This window comes from Schistocerca piceifrons, chromosome 5, assembly GCF_021461385.2.
Source record: "Schistocerca piceifrons isolate TAMUIC-IGC-003096 chromosome 5, iqSchPice1.1, whole genome shotgun sequence".
NCBI classification, from domain to species: domain Eukaryota; kingdom Metazoa; phylum Arthropoda; class Insecta; order Orthoptera; family Acrididae; genus Schistocerca; species Schistocerca piceifrons.
The window spans coordinates 69,201,229-69,221,278 of record NC_060142.1 but is presented as its reverse complement, the minus strand read 5'-3'; the positions used below and the strand labels follow the sequence as shown (position 1 = coordinate 69,221,278).

Below are 20,050 nucleotides of genomic sequence, written 5' to 3'. Positions count from 1 at the left end.
GTTTCATCATTTCTCAATCCAATGGTTCAACAAATCTTCTTTCACTTTCTCTGATGTTCGTTTCCTATAATTTTTGTTGCAGCACAAAGTGACTAATTGATACTGAAAGCCGGCCGGGGTGACCGAGCGGTTCTAGGCGCTACAGTCTGGAACCGGGCGACCGCTGCTGTCCCAGGTTCGAATCCTGCCTCTGGCATGGTTGTGTGTGATGTCCTCAGGTTAGTTAGGTTTAAGTACGAGGGGGGACCCAGAATAAACCGGACTCCGAGGGCGCTGCCACTCGTAGACGTAGTGCAGGGTTCTCACGATAGATGGTGTTAGAAGAGACCCTCATGAAACAGCTGTGCAGACGGCGTCAGTATAGAGCTGAACGTGCAAGTGTGGTATTGTGTTTCTCTGACTGTTGGCGGGTTACCTCTGCGAAGTCGTTATGGCATCTTTAAAAGAACAAAGAGTGTGTGTGAAATTTTGTTTCCTGTTTAAAAAAACTGCAACGGAGACTTACCAAATGCTTCAGGAAGCTTTCCAGGAGGACGCTATGAGCTGCACACAGGTTTTCGAGTGGTTTGGGCGCTTTAAACGTGGTGAGATGTGTGTTGAAGACCAAGCTCGATCTGGACGCCCTTCAGCATCGCGAAATGAGGAGAACATGGAAAAGGTCCGCCAAAAGACCAACGAGGGTCGTCGCAAAACGATCGACCAAATTTTAGCAGAGACAGGAATCAGTTGGAGCTCGTGCCGGCGGATTTTGAGTGAGGATTTGCACATGAGACGTGTGGCTGCTAAATTTGTTCCGCGCCTTCTCACACAGGAGAAAAAAACCATCCGCATGAATGTGTGTCAGGACTTGAAAACAGAGATTGCACGTGATCCAAACGTCTTGAACAAAGTCTTTACAGGGGATGACAGTTGGTGTTACGGGTATGACCCAGAAACCAAGCAAGCGTCAAGCCGATGAAGGACTCTCAACTCTCCCAGACCAAAAAAAGCAAGGCAAGTGAGGTCAAATGTGAAGACGACGATCATTGTCTTTTTTGATGTTCGTGAAATTGTGCATCGGCAATTCGTACCCTCTGGCCAGACTGTTAACCAGCACTTTTACTGGATGTTTTAAGGCGGCTGCGAGAGGATGTGAGGAGGAAACGCCTCGAACTTTGGCGATCAGGTGACTGGTTTCTGCATCACGACAACGCTCCAGCACACACGGCCTTACGAATGACCCACTATTTGGCACCTCAGAGGTGGTCTGTCGTTCCCCACGCTCCGTATTTGCCGGACCTAGCCACGTGCGACTTTTTCCACGAATGAAAAAAACGCTAAAAGGGGAGCGTTATGACGATGTGGAGGCGGTAAAAACAGCAAAGGGCACTGGACAATATCAAACTTGAAGAGTTTCAAACATGCTTCCAACAGTGGGAAAAGAGACTTGACAAGTGCATCGCATGTAATAGAGCGTATTTTGAAGGTGACTGAAGTAATTTTGTAAAAAGGTTCATCAATAAATTTTTTATGACAACAATCCGGTTTCTTTTGGGTCCCCCCTCGTAGCTCTAAGTTCTAGGGGACTGATGACCTTAGAAATTAAGTCCCATAGTGGTCACAGCCATTTGAACCATTTTTTTTATACTGAAATATAAAGCGTAAAGTCGTGTTTTTCATGGGCCAGACGTAAACTAATGTTAAGTTAAAGATAACGGAACGACTGCTGGTGGATGGCAGATCAAGACTGTGTACACTCGACTTCGTTCGAGAGGACGGCGGGTGCGGTAGTTAAAATCCCTGGCCTATCATTGAGGTTCAGGTTTCCCAATACTGTTATACTGTTTAAGGCAAATGCTAGAGTGGTTTCGGTGTTAAGGACACGGTACTTTTCTCTCCCTATTCTTTCCCCATTCGAGATTCCTTCCCTAAACGTATAGGAATGAGAACTGTAATATTCGTTCCTACGACTTAGGAGCTTTATGTTTACGGATGTCTTAGGTATTTAGGAAATGAGATACATTAGTAGTTAGGACATCTAAAGTTGCGTATCATGTCACACACAAGGTGCTTACGAATTGATGTATGCAAATTATTTGTTTCTGATACCAAAACTTTACTAGAAGGCAATATGATCATGGGTCCGAGAATTCTTAATTCGGGAATCACATGGATTTGTTGATAACGTTAAATTCGATAATTTGACACCGTACATTTACACAACTGCCCGTAGAGACCTCCTGTTTGGATGCATGCCCTGAGCCTCCGTTTCAAGCTATGCTGTACTCTGAAGAAAATTCCTGGAATTAATTTTTTATAGCTCGTTCAAAACAGTAAGTACAGAAGTTAAACACACCAAGGTTATTTTTTTTATTCGTATCATCTAAGTGAATTACAATTGCCGTAAGGATATCTAGCGTTTCATGTAATGGAGTCGTAACTATTATAATATGAGTAATTGTAACTACAGTACTCGTACATATAAGATACTTCTTATATTTCGATGCACTTCTTTAAGCAAGAACTAACTAAGCATCGCTAAAGCACTTCCCAAGATCAACTAATCGTTGCTCCACAATCTGCGGTTAGTCTCTTGCAACTTCTAAATATTGTACACTCCTTTTTGAAAATGCACTTTCTGAAAAGACACACACTAGTTTGAACATTGATTCTATCTCCTACTTGGTTTTTACTAACTGGAAGCTCATCAAGGGAAGCAAGAAGACGCAGATCGTAGTACGCTTAAATAGAATACCAGCAGAGAAAGTTATGAGGGAAACTGATGGAACGAATAGAACTTCATGTGGCTTATGGAATGCAACCAGTACACATAAAAAAATTCTTTCTAATTTCTTGGCTCTGAAGCTGGAAGTTTCGAGGTAGCTGGAAACTTCTACAATGTTATCCTGGAATCTAGGCTATGTAGGATGGTTCTGTAAATGTTTTCATTGCCTGGCGGTGCAGTGAAACTCCCGGAAGCAAAAGGCGGCGGCAGGCTTTGTCGTCTTGTCGGCTGCCGCTTGGACATGGCAGTCCCATAGCTCACTCTGAAATATGGCCGGCATGGTGACGTTAATACAGCCGTGAAGCATGCCGGCTGATATTCCTCCTTACGGGATTTATTAACATTTATTACCCGCTCCTGATCTCATAAATCGCCGCTATCTCCAGCCTTACACAAGGACCCAGAGACATATTTCACCGATGAATTCCCGAGGTGCCCATTACAATTGAAGGGAGCAGCTTAACCGTACCGCAAAAAACGAACTGGTTTACAGCCCAGCTGAGTTTGTGATGGCTCTTTTTTTCCTATTTGTTAGTGTGAGGTCAGTCATGTGGAAGATCAATGTTGGACAAAATAGAAAATTTTAGAAAAAAATTGGTCGCACTTTAGCCACGGTTAAGGGTTTAGAATTCGTTAGCAATGAATAATTCTACACTATTTGAAGAACAGGTAAGCGATGGCTACTTCATAGCTACCATTGTTGTGACATACACCACGTAATTTTGATTCACAAGAAGTAATGATAGCTACCGATAGGAAATAAGTTAGTTCCATATTTCTAGATTTACAGAAGGATTTCGACACCGTCCTCACGAGTGCCTTCTAAAGAAATTTCATGCCTGTGGAGTATCGCCTCAGTTGTGTGACCTGATCCGTGTTTTCCTTTGAGAAAGGTTACAGTTCATTGTAATTGACTGAAAGTCACCGTGTGAAACAGAAATGAAGTCTGGCTTTCCGCGAGGAAGCGTTATAGGAGTTCTGCTGCTCCTAATTCATACAAACGGTTTAGGAGACATTCAGTGGAGCGCCCTGACAGCGTTTGCAGATGATGGTGTCGCTTGCCGTCCAGTGCCGTCCAGTAAAGACATTAGAATTCTAAAATGAATTGCAGAATGAACTACGCAATATATCTGTGTAGTGCAAAAAGTGGCAAGTGAAACTAAGGAATAGAAAGTGTGCGGTTCTAATCATCAGTATTAAAAAGATCCGTTAAATTTCTGTTTTTTGATAAATCACACAAACTTCAATGTTGTCGAGTCAGCTAAATACACTACTGGCTATTAAAATTGCTACACCACGAAGATGACGTGCTACAGACGCGAATTTAACCGACAGGAAGAAAATGCTGTGACATGCAAATGATTAGCTTTTCAGAGCATTGACACAAAGTTGGCGCCGGTGGCGACACCTACAACGTGCTGACATGAGGAAAGTTTCCAACCGATTTCTAATACACGAACAGCAGTTGACCGGCGTTGCCTGGTGAAACGTTGTTGTGATGTCTCGTGTAAGGAGCAGAAATGCGTACCATCACTTTTACAACTTTGATAAAGGTCGGATTGTAGTCTATCGGGATTGCGGTTTACCGTATCGCGACATTGCTGCTCGCGTTGATCGAGATCCAATGACTGTTAGCAAAATACGAAATCGGCGGGTTCAGGAGGGTAATACGGAACGCCGTGCTGGATCCCAACGGCCTCGTATCACTAGCAGTCGAGATGACAGGCATCTTACCCGCATGGCTGTAACGGATCGTGCAACCACGTCTCGCTCCCTGAGTCAAAAGATGGTGACGTTTGAAAGACAAGAACTATCTGCATGAACAGTGGGACGACGCTTGCAGCAGCAAGGACTATCAGCTCAGAGACCATGGCTGCGGTTACCCCTGACGCTGCATCACAAATAGGAGCGCTTGCGATGGTGTACTCAGCGACGGACCTTGGTGCACGAATGGCAAAACTTTATTTTTTTGGATAAATCCAGGTTCTGTTTTCAGCATCATGATGGTCGCATCCGTGTTTGGCGACATCGCGGTGAACGCACATTGGAATTGTGTATTCGTCATTGCCATACTGGCGTATCACCCGGCGTGATGCTAGGGGATGCCATTAGTTTCACGTCTAGGTCACCTCTTGTTCGCATTGACGGCACTTTGAACAGTGGACGTTACATTTCAGATGTGTTCGGACCCGTGGCTCTGCCCTTCATTCGATCCCTGCGAAACCCTACATTTCAGCAGGATAATGCACGACCGCATGTTGCAGGTCCTGTACGGCCTTTCTGGATACAGATGATGTTGGACTGCTGCCCTGGCCAGCACATTCTCCAGATCTCTCACCAACTGAAAACGTCTGGTGTCCGAGCAACTGGCTCGTCACAATACGCCAGTCACTACTCTTGATGAACTGTGGTATCGTGTTGAAGCTGCATGAGCAACTGTACCTGTACACGCCATCTAAGCTCTGTTTCACTCAATGCCCAGGCCTATCAAGGCCGTTATTACGGCCAGGGGTGGTTGTTCTGGGTGCTGTTTCTCAGGATCTATGCTCCCAAATTGCGTGAAAATGTAATCACATGTCAGTTCTAGTATGATACATTTGTCCAATGAATACCCGTTTATCATCTGCATTTCTTCTTGGTGTAGCAATTTTAATGGCTAGTAGTGTATGTAGGGAATAAAGTTATGAACAACGCAAAAAGGAACCTGCACATAGAAAACACTACTGGTGGGACACTTAAAAGATGTTACTAATATGCTAAACAGGCTGCTTATAATGAGAGGTTACAAGGCTCTATTGTTCTGTCCAGTCTCATTTCCTTCAATTTTCTTTCTTTGATATCATCAGAGGGAGTGGGCAGCTAATGGTCGTTGCTGTAAATGAAACCAATAATGAGGACTCTGATTTTTATTCACGATGTTTCAACTGGTGCTGGGCCAATGCTCGCTCATCTGTCCTTCTTGTGTGGGTGAGCTAGTGCTGGACGAGGGACACTGGTTGAGTGTGGCAGAAACACGTGAGATCGGGCCGGCTCGGCTTTCTGCGAGTACGAGGGGGAGTCGACAATAGCACGTGCCGGCTCCTCTGGATGACAGACTTGCTACGGCTTTTGGCCACTGTATTAGGGTTGAAGCGACAGCGAGCGCGGCTTCCTGGGTCCATCGTTAAGCGTTTCATTAATTTGTGCCGTCTGGGCTTCGCTTGGACGACGCCAAGTGTTACGTAGTATTGTTTTCAGTGGTTCTCAGAATCTGATGCCTGAAGTCAAGGGACGCCCCACACACAAGCGGCTGGCGTCTTGGGGATATGTCGTTCACTTTTGGCGGCAGTGTTTGCGACTGCCTTTGCTCGTCCCAAGAAGTGCAGGTAATTGATTGAGTATCTCAAGAAGATGAGATCTGACGTCAGGTAGCACTGCTGAAAACCGATGGCAACGACCACGATTGGTACAAAAATGTTGCTACTTAGGATGATGAAATTTTCGGGAGTGTACTGAACACACATGATTTGTGCATTTTCTTGCGGCCTCCTACGAGCGCGGTGGGGTCGTTAAGCTCTGGATTTTGGTGTCAATTTGCTGCGCACAGGATGCAGACAGAGTCTCCTCTGCAGCGCCATTGAGAATCGGTGTATTACTGGTGTCCGCTCGTAGAGATACCCTTGCACAAACTTAGGAGTAAGACTGTTTCGGTGATATGGATAGAAGTTTAGTTTCTTTTTGGAATTTATCTATCGACATCTACATGTATACTCTGCAAGTCACAAACTGCCTGGCACAGGGTTTATCGTACCACCTTCGCAACAATACTCAATTATTTCACTCTCGAACAGCGCACACCTATATCCGTGCGATCACTGATTTCCCTTATTTTATTATGATTATCGTTTCTCCCTATGTAGGTTTGCGTCACAAAAATTTTCCTATTCAGAGAAGAAATCGTCATTTTTTTCCTATTTTCCGTCTATCCCTGAGCTGCTATAAATTCGTGGAGGTACAGAGGAGGGAGCGTGTTATTGAAATTTGGTGATGAGATTCCTCCGCAACGAGAAACGCCTGTGTTTTAATGATGTACACTTCGACAAACCAAATCCTGTATCATGTCCGCTACGCTCTTTCCCCTGTTTCTCGATAATAAAAAACTTTCTCGATGTACTGCTTTAATCCTATCTGGTAAGGATCCCAGACCGCGCAGTAGTACTTCATAAGAGGACGGAGAAGCGTAGTATAGGCAATCTCTTTAAAAGACTTGTTGCATCATCTGAGTGTGCTGCCAAAAAACGCAATCTTCGTTTCGCCTTCTCCACAACACATCCTATGTGTAGTTTCCAATTTAAGTTGTTCGAATTGTAATTCCTAGGTACTTATTTACGGCCTTTAGATTTGATTAATTTATCGTGTAACCCAAGTTTAACGGATTTCTTTTAGCACTGGTGGTAAAGCTTTCGCAGTACCGACGTAGTAGGGACCTATAGTTCTCGTTTGACGCCCTCAGCAGCGTATGCTCTCGTTTTGGCGCTACAGTACCATTTTGCAGGTGGATTTTTCATAAAGTTCTCATTTCTGATTGGCATTCTGTCGAACTGTCGGGGTTTATCATTATCTTTGTTGATTGACCTACTCATTACTGAGTAACGTACTCAGTATTTCAGAGCAGGTGCCCTATTAAATCCTGCCAACTACTTATTATCAATACCACTATTTTTTGCCCTTATTCTATTAAACCATTGTTCAGTGATTCGAATATTTACATATTTATTAGATCAAAAATAAATCTCTTTGTGACTGTTTGTTTGTCATTTCGTAATCAGGTGCTAAATTTCATTTCTTGCCCACTTCTTACAGCTATTGAGCATAGAGAATGATTAGTCAGTTTGTTAAATTGTAGCGTGTGTGCAACCCGTTTTACTACACATCAACAGGGTCATTTTATTAATTCTCTTAGCCTTCATTTCTCCATTTTGCGTAAGTTTAGGTAGTAGTTAAAGCGGGGGGGGGGGGGCAGAGGGAGGGGTTGAGCATTTCTCCACCCCGAAACCACGCCACACTACGCTTGTCCATCCTGTCCTAGAGAATTAGTGCACGGTGTGGGTTCTTAAACACACACGACCGACGAAGGACAAGAAAAATGTTTAAAAAACCGGGCACCTCATCTTAATGTATTACCGCAAAACAGGGAAGAGTGTGTCACGGATGTCATATACGAGTAGCTGTGGCAATCGTTAAAACAGAGGCGTCTTCGTGTCGACGAGATCTTTTCGCGAAATTTGAGTCCCCCAGCTGCCTTTTTCCAGGAACAAAATGGTTTGTTGCCTCCCTCCTACACAGGGAATAATTACCATCGTAATAAAATGAAAGAATTCACAGCTCGCACGGAAAGATTTAGGAGTTATTTATCCCACATGCAACTCTTGAGAGAAACGGTCTGCAAATGGTCCCACGAACGTTCTTCCAAGCACAAGTGTGAACTGCAGAGCAGTCATGTAGCTGTAGTTGTACATCAGTAGCCGGCCGGTGTAACCGAGCGGTTCTAGGCGCTTCAGTCTGGAACCGCGCTATCGCTACAGTCGCAGGTTCGAATCTTGCCTCGGGCATGGGTGTGTGTGATGTCCTTAGGCTAGTTAGGTTTAAGTAGTTCTAAGTTCTAGGGCACTGATGACCTCAGATGTTAGGTCCCATAGTGCTCAGAGCCATTTGAACCATTTTTGTACATCAGTAGAATACTGTTGCGGATAGACGTGCGAGTATTTTGATGGAACACGATGGGGGGAAAATACATAGTGTCGTTTGAGGATACTGATACACGCTTTCCAGCCGTCTTCAACAACGCAGTACTGTATGTGTACACGAGCGAAAAAATTATGACCACCCGTTGCTCCTCTTTTCAAGCACAGTAGAACAAAGATTCTGCTTCTTAACAGGATTCCAGAAGTATGTAACACCAGATGTCTATCCACAGCTTAAATAGCTCTCACAAATTACGGGATGGTGGTTTACAAGCACGCAGCTGGCACCCGAAATGATTTCCATGGGGTACATATCAGGCACACTTGCTGGCAAAGACATCCGTGTCAGTTCACTATACTGCCCGTCAAACCACTGCAGAAAGATTCTGACCTTGAAACACGACAGTTACGCTGCTGGAAGATGTCAACACCATACAGGGAGACTTCAAGTATGAAGCAATGCTGGTGGTCCGCAGTAATGTTCAGGTTGTTCAGAGCTACCATGAGGCCTTCCATTACCACCACAGATCCCATGGGAGCCCAACTCAGTGAACGACATAGCATAATTCTGCCCTCAATGCCTGCATCTGCGGCGTGGTGCATGTTTCGTGCACTCATTAACTTCTATGACGACGTGTGAGAACCCCAACCGTCGACCTGATGTAACAAGAAATGCGATTGTATTGATCCACAACGAAAATTCAGTGATGCTGTACCAGTTGCTACCGTAACTGTCGATGTCGTTGGGTCCTCACAGGAACACAATGGTCTTTGACCGGTGTGATCCGAAACACTTGCGCCTGCACCAGTACTGTACTCTGTTATCAAATATGCCACAGATGGCTGCCTGTCCTGGATTACACTGAGCGGGATCCTCCGACCTCTACGTTTTGTGATGAGACGTGGTCGTCCAATACCATACGGCCTCCTCGTTATTTCACCTTTCTTCAACCACTTTCCATAGGTGCTCACGACAGTAGTACGTCAACAGGGAACCAGCTTCGCCGTTTCACAGATTGTCGTTTTCAGCCGCAGCGCCACAGTGATGTACCATTTGCCAAAACTCCTTACGTCAATGGATTTCCGCATTTGGGGCACGTATCTTCACTCTAATGACTGCCCATGCGTCTCTACTCCGCTTACATTCTTTCCTTACTACGTCACGTGCCCGCAACACCACCAGGAGGCGAGCCATTCACCCTCGCGGTGAGCAGTGGTCATAACGTTTTGTCTCATCAATGTATACTGCCCACTGTAGTAACAGAGAAGCAGAAAGCGTAGTACTGCTCAACCCCTTCTTCTGTATTAGCCTAGGACTATGGCCCACCAATGGTAGCCACATGAATTTTAATCAATACTATCACTTCTCCAGCAGGAACGCCAGAAAATTCCCCCTTTTATGTGGACGCGACACTCGTCTCTGACAGTGTTCTAGCAGTAGTGGACACCAAAAGATTCTGAGGAAGATTCCAGCAGAGGGGTCGAAACGTCGAACGTTTTAGAAGGAACATGACACGGTCTAATAACCCAGAAGATTTTAACTTCAGTGACAACGGACACGAAAGCCTGCAGACTTACAATATTATTGCATTTCGTCGTTACCAGAAACACGTGGCAAGGAAATGCGGTGGTGAAATACATCGGACTGCCAACGCTCTGACATCAGTTGTGAATATACTGTCTACGTTGATTGCGCACTGACTCACGTTAAGCCGATCGAAGCGTCCTTGCTGCCAGGTGCAATAATATAGTGGTCGACTAATATTTTTCAGTTCTTTATACAGGAAGCCGCAACGCGACGCAACGGTCTCTTTTTCGGAGGTGACATCTGTTTTCAGTGTTCGGACGTCGCTTTCGACTAGCTTCATCGCTCTCTGCCACTACTCTGTAGCTCGGAAAGTTTAACATTACAAAATAAACAGCTCTTAGTCGCAGAATCTGTTGTCAACACCAAGCGAGATGACGTACTGGCGATGCGCAGGATATCTTTTCGGGAGGATTAGTCTTCAGTTCCACGTGCAGCCATTCAGATTTAGGTTTACCCGTATCGCTTATGGAAAACGCCAGGTTGGTTTTTTAGGAAACGACTGGACCGATCCTTTCCCATTCCGAACTTGTGTTCTGCCCTTGTTTACCTCGTCGTCGATCTGCCATTAAAGTCTAACATTTCTCCCTCGACAAGAGCACTAAAAAGATCCGTTAAATTTAGGTTATGGGAAAAATCACACAAAGTTTAAGGTTGCCGATTCAGCTAAATATGTAGGGATTATAGTTACGAACAACTTAAACTGGAACCATCACGTAGAAAAAATTGTAGGGAAACGAAGCAAGGAGTGGAAAAGCTAGAGATGTTACGGATATGCTAAAGAGGTTTCCTACACTATGGTTGTCCGTTCTCTTCTAGAGTACTGGTGCGCAGAATTGTCAGTATTCAGGGCTTTGACAGGAATGACTATTCGAATCAAAAAAGTGTAGCAAACATGGGCTCTAAGATGCATGCGCTACGAGCTATGAGCAGTTCATCATCTTCGATGCTATGAAACAAAACTCTTCTGGCGCAAGCTCTTTTGTGTCTATATTTTCAGAGATGGTAGTATGAACCTAAACAAGTAAAGTTTGTTCAATAAACGTAGGCCCTAAAGTGCGCACTGTTAGGTCTATGAGCAGATGTTCAGCTCCATTATTATGAAGCACATATCCTCTACTGAACAAGTGCCCATAGCTCCTAATGTATGTATTTTAAAGCTGATGTTTACCACACATTTTTGCGTTGAAAGACCGTTCCTGTCATATTCCTGAATACTAAACATTCCTCCTGGCAAACACTGCATATAATATATACGAATTAGTAAATTCAACAGACTCTGTTGCTTTAAGCAGTTCGTACTTCTAAATTTCATTTCAGGTGCCTGCCTTGGTGAAAACACTGATCGTTTAGGTTTCTTGTCCGCCTTGTCAATACGAGTCTTATTATGCGCGGACAATGCCTCATGTCTAAGAGATACTCACTCTGTCAGAGCCATCCTTAATCTGAAAACAATATCGCTTACACAGAAAAACAAATATATCACTTGCTAATCCTTTCACAACGTACATTTCCTTGAAAGCCGGAACATTTTTTAACACACGCATGTGTGTGTGTAAAGTGAAAAACTGTGAGAGACGAAATATACAGGGTACTATTACTTTTCAAGTTCTTAAGGGGAGTAGGACATCAAACGGGCCGACTTGGAGCAGGAGAGGCACCACATGACAATTTAATTTCCACTGTCAATACTTTTACAAATGAGTTCATAAAACTTTGTCAGCATGACCAAGAAGGATTCAGGATTCACACTCATGGCAGTGGAAGTTCAAAAACACAACAAAATAAAACCTTTTTGCACTTACTACTTGCTGCATTTTTTGCTGTAGGTAGGCTTTTCTCTATAAATGAGAGAGATTCTTCGATGTATTTTGCACAGCATGCAAGCCATTCTTATAGCAGCATGAAACTCTAGAATTTTCCAAATCTATTACAAACTGTGGAGAAAATTCAGGTAATTAACTATAAAATTTAAGTTTTTTCTAAAGTTTAAAATGTAACAGCTCATTCATTTTTTCGTAAATCAAATAAATTCTAGAGTCTCAGACACCTGTAAGTATGGTTTGTATGCTGCGAAAAATTCATCGAAGAGGTGTACCTATTGCAAGAAATGCAGCCAATAGTAAGTGAAAAATTTATGAAATTTCGCACGAAGAAAAAATTATTTTGTTTTATTTTTGAACTTCCATTGCTGTTAGTGTCCGTGCTGAATCCTTCCTAGTCATGCTGGAAAAGTTCTAAGAATTTATTTTTAAAAGTATAGACCGTGGAAATTAAGAGTCCTGTGGCGCCTCTCCTGCTCCAAGCTGGCCCGTTTGACGTCCTACCCCACTTAAGCTAATTTGTTACCAGTGTTGGATATTATAAGAGAACTGTACACTGATCGGCCAGAACATTTCAACCACTGACCTACCGTCGGTATAAGTCCTTCCAGCCGATACCAGCGTCACCTGGCGAGGAACGGCTGCCAGTCAGACACACGCACGGTGCATGTAGTACCAGTGAGCGAGCTGTCTGCGTGCAGAATATGGAAGGCGCGCGATATATCTGAGTTTGACCGAGGGCAGATCGTGATGGCCCATAGGCTCGGAAAGGGCATTTCGGAAACTGCACGACTTGTCGGGTGTTCGAGGAGTGCTGTGGTGAGTGTCTTCAACACGTGGCGAAACTAAGGCGAAACCACGACCAGAAATCGTGGGATTGGGCGGCCACCTCTCATTACAGATGTCGGACGCCGTAGGCTGGGCATGCGGGTAAAGCAGGACAGGCGGCGAATTGTGGCGGAACTGTCATCAGACTTCAACGCTGGGCAGAGTGCAAGTGTGTCTGAACACACAGTGCACCGAACACTCCTAGCCATGGGCGTCCGCAGCCGACGACCCACGCAAATACCAATGTTGATACCATGACATCGGCAGCTACGACTGAAATGGGCACGTGGCCATCGGCAGTGGACATTAGAGCAGTGGCAGAGCGTTGTGTGCGGTCTGATGAATACCAACACCTTCTTCATCATGCGAATGGGATGGCGGGAATCCGTCGTCTTCTAGGGGAACAGCTCTTTGACATCTATACTGTGAAACGGAGGCAAGCTGGCATCGGGTCCATTATGCTCTTGGGAACATTCACGTGGGCATCCATGGCTACAGTGCCGGTCGTGCAAGGCACCACGACGGCCACGGAGTATCGTACGTTGTTGGAGACCACTTATATCCCTTCATGACGATCATGTTTCCCCTCATCTGTGGCATTTTTCAATAAAATTATGCGCCATGTCACAAGGCCAGGAGTGTGATGAAGTGGTTCGGGGAACACAGTGGCGAGCTCCAGTTGATGCGCTGGCCCCCCAGAATGCCAGATCTTGAACACGATCGAACACATCTGGGATGTGGTTGAACGTGGCGTCACAGCCCATCGCCCCGCTTTCCGGAACTTAGGGGAGTCGGGTGAGTTATGTGTGTTATTGTGGTGCCATCTCCCTCGAATGACCCACCAGGGCCTCACTGCTTCCATGCCACGATGCATCGCCGCTGTTATCCGTACCAAAAGTGGACATACCGGCTATTAGGTAGGTTGTATTAAGGTTTTGGCTGATAAGTGAGCACATAAATTTTATTATGTCGTCTTTAATTATTGAATTTCCACATTATTTTGTTATACAAGCTGATTTAAAAAACAATGTTTATAGAAGTTTTCTAAAATGCGTATTAAAACTGACTTGTACATTTCATAAAGTCGAGATGGGGGAGACGCTTCTGTGAGGTGCAACCTGCCACCCTGCACTCCAGAGGAGTTAAGTCATACCGTCGGAGCTGGCCGTTGAGTGTGTTGTCGACGGCCTTCATCAACAACATTCAAACTGTGAAAAGGGGTAGCTGCGCTGTACACTTGTCGAAATTAATTGTTCGAATCTCTTTCAGCATGACCTAGATAGGCAGTACCAATTTAGCCGAACGAGTATCGGGTTCGTATGGTGAAGAGTAAGACGATTGTCGGGAACGAGCTATTGTGTTAGTTAAGCCGTTGGATGATACTACCGACATTGTCTACTGCTTCGCGTATCCATCCAAGATAAAATTTTGGAGGATTTTGTTTCTAGTTTCGGTTCTAGGCGCTTCAGTCCGGAACCGCGCTGCTGCTAGTGTCGCAGGTTCGAATCCTGCCTCGGGCATGGATGCGTGTGATGTCCTTAGGTTAGTTAGGTCTAAGTAGTTCTAAGTCTAGGGGACTGATGACCTCAGATGGTAAGTCCCATAGTGCTTGGAGCCATTTTTTTGTTTCTGGTTTCGTGGCTGACAAACACAGTATTCATGCTACAGTTCATGTAGTAAAATGACAGCCGGCCGGTGTGGCCGAGCGGTTAAAGGCGCTGCAGTCTTGAACCGCGCGACCGCTACGGTCGCAGGCTCGAATCCTGCCTCGGGCATGGATGTTTGTGATGTCCTTAGGTTAATAGGTTTAAGTAGTTTTAAGTTCTATGGGACTTACGACCTGAGCTGTTAAGTCCCATAGTGCTCAGAGCCATTTAAAAAAAAAGTAAAATGGCATCTCTCATAGCGAGTTAATGTTTAACGAACTTGGATAATTTTTTATTGGTGTAGATATTTGTTTCTGGGCTGTGTGGAACAAGTTTTAATGATTGTGACTGTGAGTTTCCGACTGATGATAGTTGACTGGAGTTTATATTCTTACTTGGCGTACTGTTAGTGGTTCAGTAAGCATACCGAGAGGTAATTGAGTTTCGCCCATTTGTATACTGTATGACACACTCTAAGTGTTGATGTCTTAGAGTTGCATATAGGTGGATTCTTGGGACTTGAGTGAGGTGATGGCTCAAGTACATGGTATTTAAGGGGATAGATCTTTGAATTTGATAGCAGAAATTTATCTTCCTACATCGAAGTTTTGCCCGTGAGTTCGTGAATATGTGACCGGATATAGTTTACGAGAGACTACGCTCTTTAAGGAACCATTGTCGCCAACACCTGAAGAGGTTTCAATTTTTAGTCAAACTGTTTAATTCTATGGAAGAAAGTTTTTCTTTGTCCTTCTTGTTGACGATTATTGTTTGTGACAGGGGACATAGAATCTTGGTGGCATTCGTGTACTTACGTCAAAATGGGTATACTAGCTACTGAAATTCGCTTTAAGACATAACTGAAAATAAAGACTAAAGTTAACTGTGAAATAATAGTTTGAAGGTCGTTTAACTGAAGGCGAAGAGATACAATATATTTAGAAAACAAGAAATGCGGTATATTTAATGCAAACAGTTTTACGTACATTATAGTTATCTAGTTTAAAAGAGAAAGCAATACATTATTGAAAGAGAATTACTTGAGAGCCTTTAAATCACTCAGCCCAATTAAAGAAACGTAATTAGTTCAGTGAAAGTATTATTAAGCAGATTATTTCTGTTAACAGCATTTACATTAAATGATAGCTAACTATGATTACTTCTGAATACTATTATCACTTTCATAAAATTCATGAATATGTATAAGCGATCGCTAAATAACTAAGAAATCTTTGTGAGAATAGAATTAGTCAGATGCATTGAAAATAAAATTGCTTATACGTGCACTAAAAATTTTGTGTTGGAACGCCTATATTCAGGTGTTGTAACGAACAAAGACCAGTTACGCAATGGAATAACGCTATCCGGCACATCAAGTGTCGACCGTATACTGATATGCAAACTTGTTGCGCTTCACGGAATATGCAACTAAATGAGACAGTTTGATTTTTGCCATACACGTATATCTACTTCTATTTATGAATCATCTTCAGCGGCGATTTCCATATTGTTAGTTCTTCTGCGTGATTCTGCTGGTAGGCGCGTGATTCTGCTGGTATGCCTACTCGGTCTCCATAAGCCAGATAATCGGTTTTCGGCATTTTTCCGCCCAAATTTTGTACGACACTTCTATGGAAGTGCTGTATTTTTATACATTGAATTATGAAACTTATTGTCTTTCATTTCTAGCACGTCCACTCCAAGCAAAGTTCGAGTAATTTTGGCATGTGGGATTTCTTTGAAATTACGAAATGAATAATTACAGTGTCGCCAGCAGAAAAACTATCGTACCATTTTAACGTAATTTGGAAGAGATGCAAATCCCATTTTGCAGATAAAATTGACTCATTGTCTGTGAAGCCGACTAAAAATTTCTCCCACAAAAGCTTCAATTATCACAGTGCTGAAGGCCGTTTTTACTAGTTATCTGAAAATGAAACATGACTCAGGATATCTAAATATCTACATGACTCAAAGTAATACTTTGCATTAAAATTATGTTTTCGGTTTGAGTACACTTACCCGAATCAGTGACAACCATAAGAATAGGAATCTGAACAGCAATTTCAAGGAGAATGATTCAATGATTATACATTGCTTTGTCACATTTGCGTTTTTACAAAAGAAACAATTTTAGCCTGTTAATACGTCGTGTCTGTGAACTTATAGTTCGTTGCTCTCTGACTTTACTATCTTAGGCACTTTGTCTGTTTCTTAATCGTAATTACTTACTCCTAACAAACTAAATATGAATAAAAGTACGAAAAATAATTTAAATCTAGGAAAGAGGCGCCACAGTAGTTTCTGTTACACTGTATTAAACTTTCAAGGTAAGAGCACACTTTTTAATGAGTAGATTATGAAATCATTTTAAATTTTTAAATTCCGTCAGTAATAACGCGAAATTTTGCAAATCAATTATTTGTTGGCCCCGGAAGCCCTCAGATAGACAGCCTGCGACAGACTGCGATGGTTTCCCGGGTCAGATGTGGGATCCCTTGAGCCACCTGCCCTGCTCTGCCATAATCACGTAAACAGCAACAAAACGAGAAGACACACGCCTTTCACGTCATCGTCAGAGGAGTGTAATGCTCTTCTGGACAGTTCATTTTCTTTACGACGCTTCAGAGAGCTGCATCAAAGGAAGACTGAGTGCAGGAGCGTGTTTAAATATTCACTTACATTAATTTAAATACGAGGTGACATCTGAAGTCTCCAAAGATATGGACACCTTGCAATAAGCTATGAGTTCAACTGCCAGTACGTCAACTTACAGTACAACTGACAGTACGCGTAGTCCTAACATACCTTCTGGGCGGATGTACGAATAAAGTATTGTAATTTTCCCAGATCTGAATAATTCGTGATTTCAATAGAGCAAAATTTTATGATCGGAATTCGTTAGGGTGACTCGAGATGTTTACGGTGGTGCCTGTCTTCCATAAAGCCGCAAGTCTGTCAGCTAAACCATTAGATACGTAGTAGCGGAACTTGCGTTCCGCCTTAGAGCCCTTCACACACTAGCGACACACTGGAGCCTAGGGCTTAGAAACAATCACAATATTCTTCGCCCATCCCTACGACTGTGTGAGCAGTTGACAGACCATTAAAGATCGAGCTGTGACGTGAATCGGCTGATGAGCAGTCAACGCTCGCCCCTATGTGTCTCCTGCATTCTTTTATCCCCTGAAATTATACTGATGCAGCTGATGTACTTCACATGAGATGATTTCTGTATTACTAAAGGACTGAACCGGTCAAACTATTGCAGTTGGCTCACTAACGACTTCGAGGGCCAATAAATGTTGCTCTTCCGTTTTCCACATAATTATCGAGCAAATTTAAACGTGTAGTATTCTGTCTATTCGTTAAGAACTGTGATCTTACGTTAAAAGTATAATAGCCTAAGGCAGATTATAAAGTTAGTGCAGTGAAGTGCAGTACAGTGTAACTCATACCGCGCAAATTACCCACACTGTATTCATCCACGTTTTGAGAATAAGAAGAGCTAGTAATTTCGAACAAACTTTACATTGCCATCGCTAGAGCTTCAAACCTCTGATTACTTTGTAAATGAGTGAATGTGTTAAATTTTTAATGTTAAGCACGTAGGCTTGGAAAAGACTGGGAAAGATTTGTAATTATTCTTTATTAATTTTTTACTATCAACTCTTTTCGCAACACATGTGTGACTGTACACCGCCGAATATGTTCACAAACGTTTACCATTGTACTACACTTAGTTCAGGGAATGTGACATCATAAACAATGAAATGAACGAAAAACTAACTTTCCTTAAAAATGATCGCAAATTACTTAGACTACGCTGTTCAGCTATTTAACACATTATCAGTCTAAGGGGGAAGGGGGGGGGGGGGCGGCGGCGGCGGCGGCCTTACTCGTATAGAGAGAAAGTGTTTAAAGTTCGTGTGTAATTTTCCCTGATTAGGACTATCAAAACCACACAACGTAACTGGAGCCCACTGTTTGCAGGCTGGTGTTTATTTAATTTTTTATACTTTGGGTATTAGATTGCCTTTGTTGTTGGTTTTATTTCAGGTTTATGATTTTTCTAACACTTTATATTTCCCTTTATTGGTTGATTTTGGTTCTTATTATTTTATATTTTATGTATTTATAATATTAGCCTTTAGAGTTAAGATGCCAGTAGTTTTAGTTCATTTATGGACAGGGTCCATTTCATGAAATTCCTGATTTGGGGTCTGAATAGGACTTGAGATCAACTTACTTTCATTTATTCCGCTTCTAACAAGAAATAAAAATATAATGATAAATGAATCTTCAATTAAATGTTTTACTGTCCAAGCTACTGTAGAGCTAACAAAAAGAGTCCAAGTCGCTGCGAATGCTACCCGTACTTCTAACACAGTTGGAAGATTTCTTCAAATACTTCAGTCGTGTTTTCTACGCAGTGAATACACTAATCGACCGACTGTGTTTCGGCGTTCGTAAGAATGGGAGGCAAATGTGGGCCGATCAGATTGAGATGAGCTGTTAACACTGGCTAGTAAGGCTCTCTACTCATTTTTAATTCTGCGGCGGCCGTGCAGTAATGTTGGTGGAAAATTACACGCACGTTTTTTTTTCATTTTTTAGGTTGTATCGGTGTGTTCCCTTCGGCAGTTGGCTGCTGCAGAAAGCGACAGCAGAGCAGCCGGCGGGTCGATGTCGGGGCTTCCCCGAGGGGGCGGCGGGACAATCTCGGACCAACCGGTCCCCAGGGAGCGCGCGCGCCGGACAGCTTCTGCGAGCCCCCGCCAGCCGCTGCTTCCCCCTCCCGCCGCCCTCTGCCACTTGCGCGCACTCAGCTGCGAACGCTGGCGACGCCGACCCGGCACACCACTCCCCATTCAGCCCGCGCCGCGGGGCTACGCTGGATGTCGTGAGAGGGGCGTCGCATGCCGCCCTCTGCCCTCTCCTCAGCCTGTCTGACGCCGACGATGAGCAACACCTCTCAGCTGCGAAAGCTGGAGTAGTGAGCCTATGCAGAACATTCAGTTGTTTATTGATTTACTAACCCCGTACCTTTGTACTGACAAGGGAACCTCCCCATACCACCCCCCTCAGATTTAGTTATAAGTTGGCACAGTGGATAGGCCTTGAAAAACTGAACACAGATCAATCGAGAGAAGAGGAAGAAGTTGTGTGGAACTGGCGCTCTGGACTCCGCCTGCAGCAAACTGTGTTCAGAGCGCACAGAACGAGAAAGGAATCACTACCACCAGAGTAGAAGAATCGCCAACCAACCTACAGTCAAGAAAGCTGTCAAAACTAGACGTCTTACCGGTCAGCAGCGGCAAGGTGAGGAAACGTACACTGCCGTTACATACACTAACTCCCAGAGCAGGTAACTGGGGTGTTAGCGGCCACGAGGCAGGAACAACACCGCTGGTTGAACAAATAGTAACTAACTGAACGCAATAAACAGTTATTAGAAGTCCAGAAAAGCCTAATCCCATCCACCTTCCCCAAGCACTCCACTCGCTGCTCTTCACCTCGGCAACAGTACGAGCAGCAAAACGAACCCAAGTCACTGGAGAATCACAAGGTCTCACAATGGTGGAGGTCTCTCGAAATGCACTCAAAACTTGCAGGATCTGGTTTACAACGAGGTTGTGCACCCTCGTGACCACAGGCCTTCGATCCGGCAGTCCATGGGC

General features: G+C 43.8%; 1 protein-coding gene across 1 annotated transcript in view; it reads left to right on the top strand.

Moving 5' to 3' along the window:
* Positions 1–20,050, top strand: part of LOC124798740 — a 162,893-nt gene that overhangs the window by 30,583 nt on the left and 112,260 nt on the right. Inside the window, exon 3 of the mRNA XM_047262267.1 lies at positions 18,987–19,272. Coding sequence (XP_047118223.1) covers positions 18,987–19,272 — 286 coding nt within the window. The remainder of the gene's footprint in view (positions 1–18,986; positions 19,273–20,050) is intronic.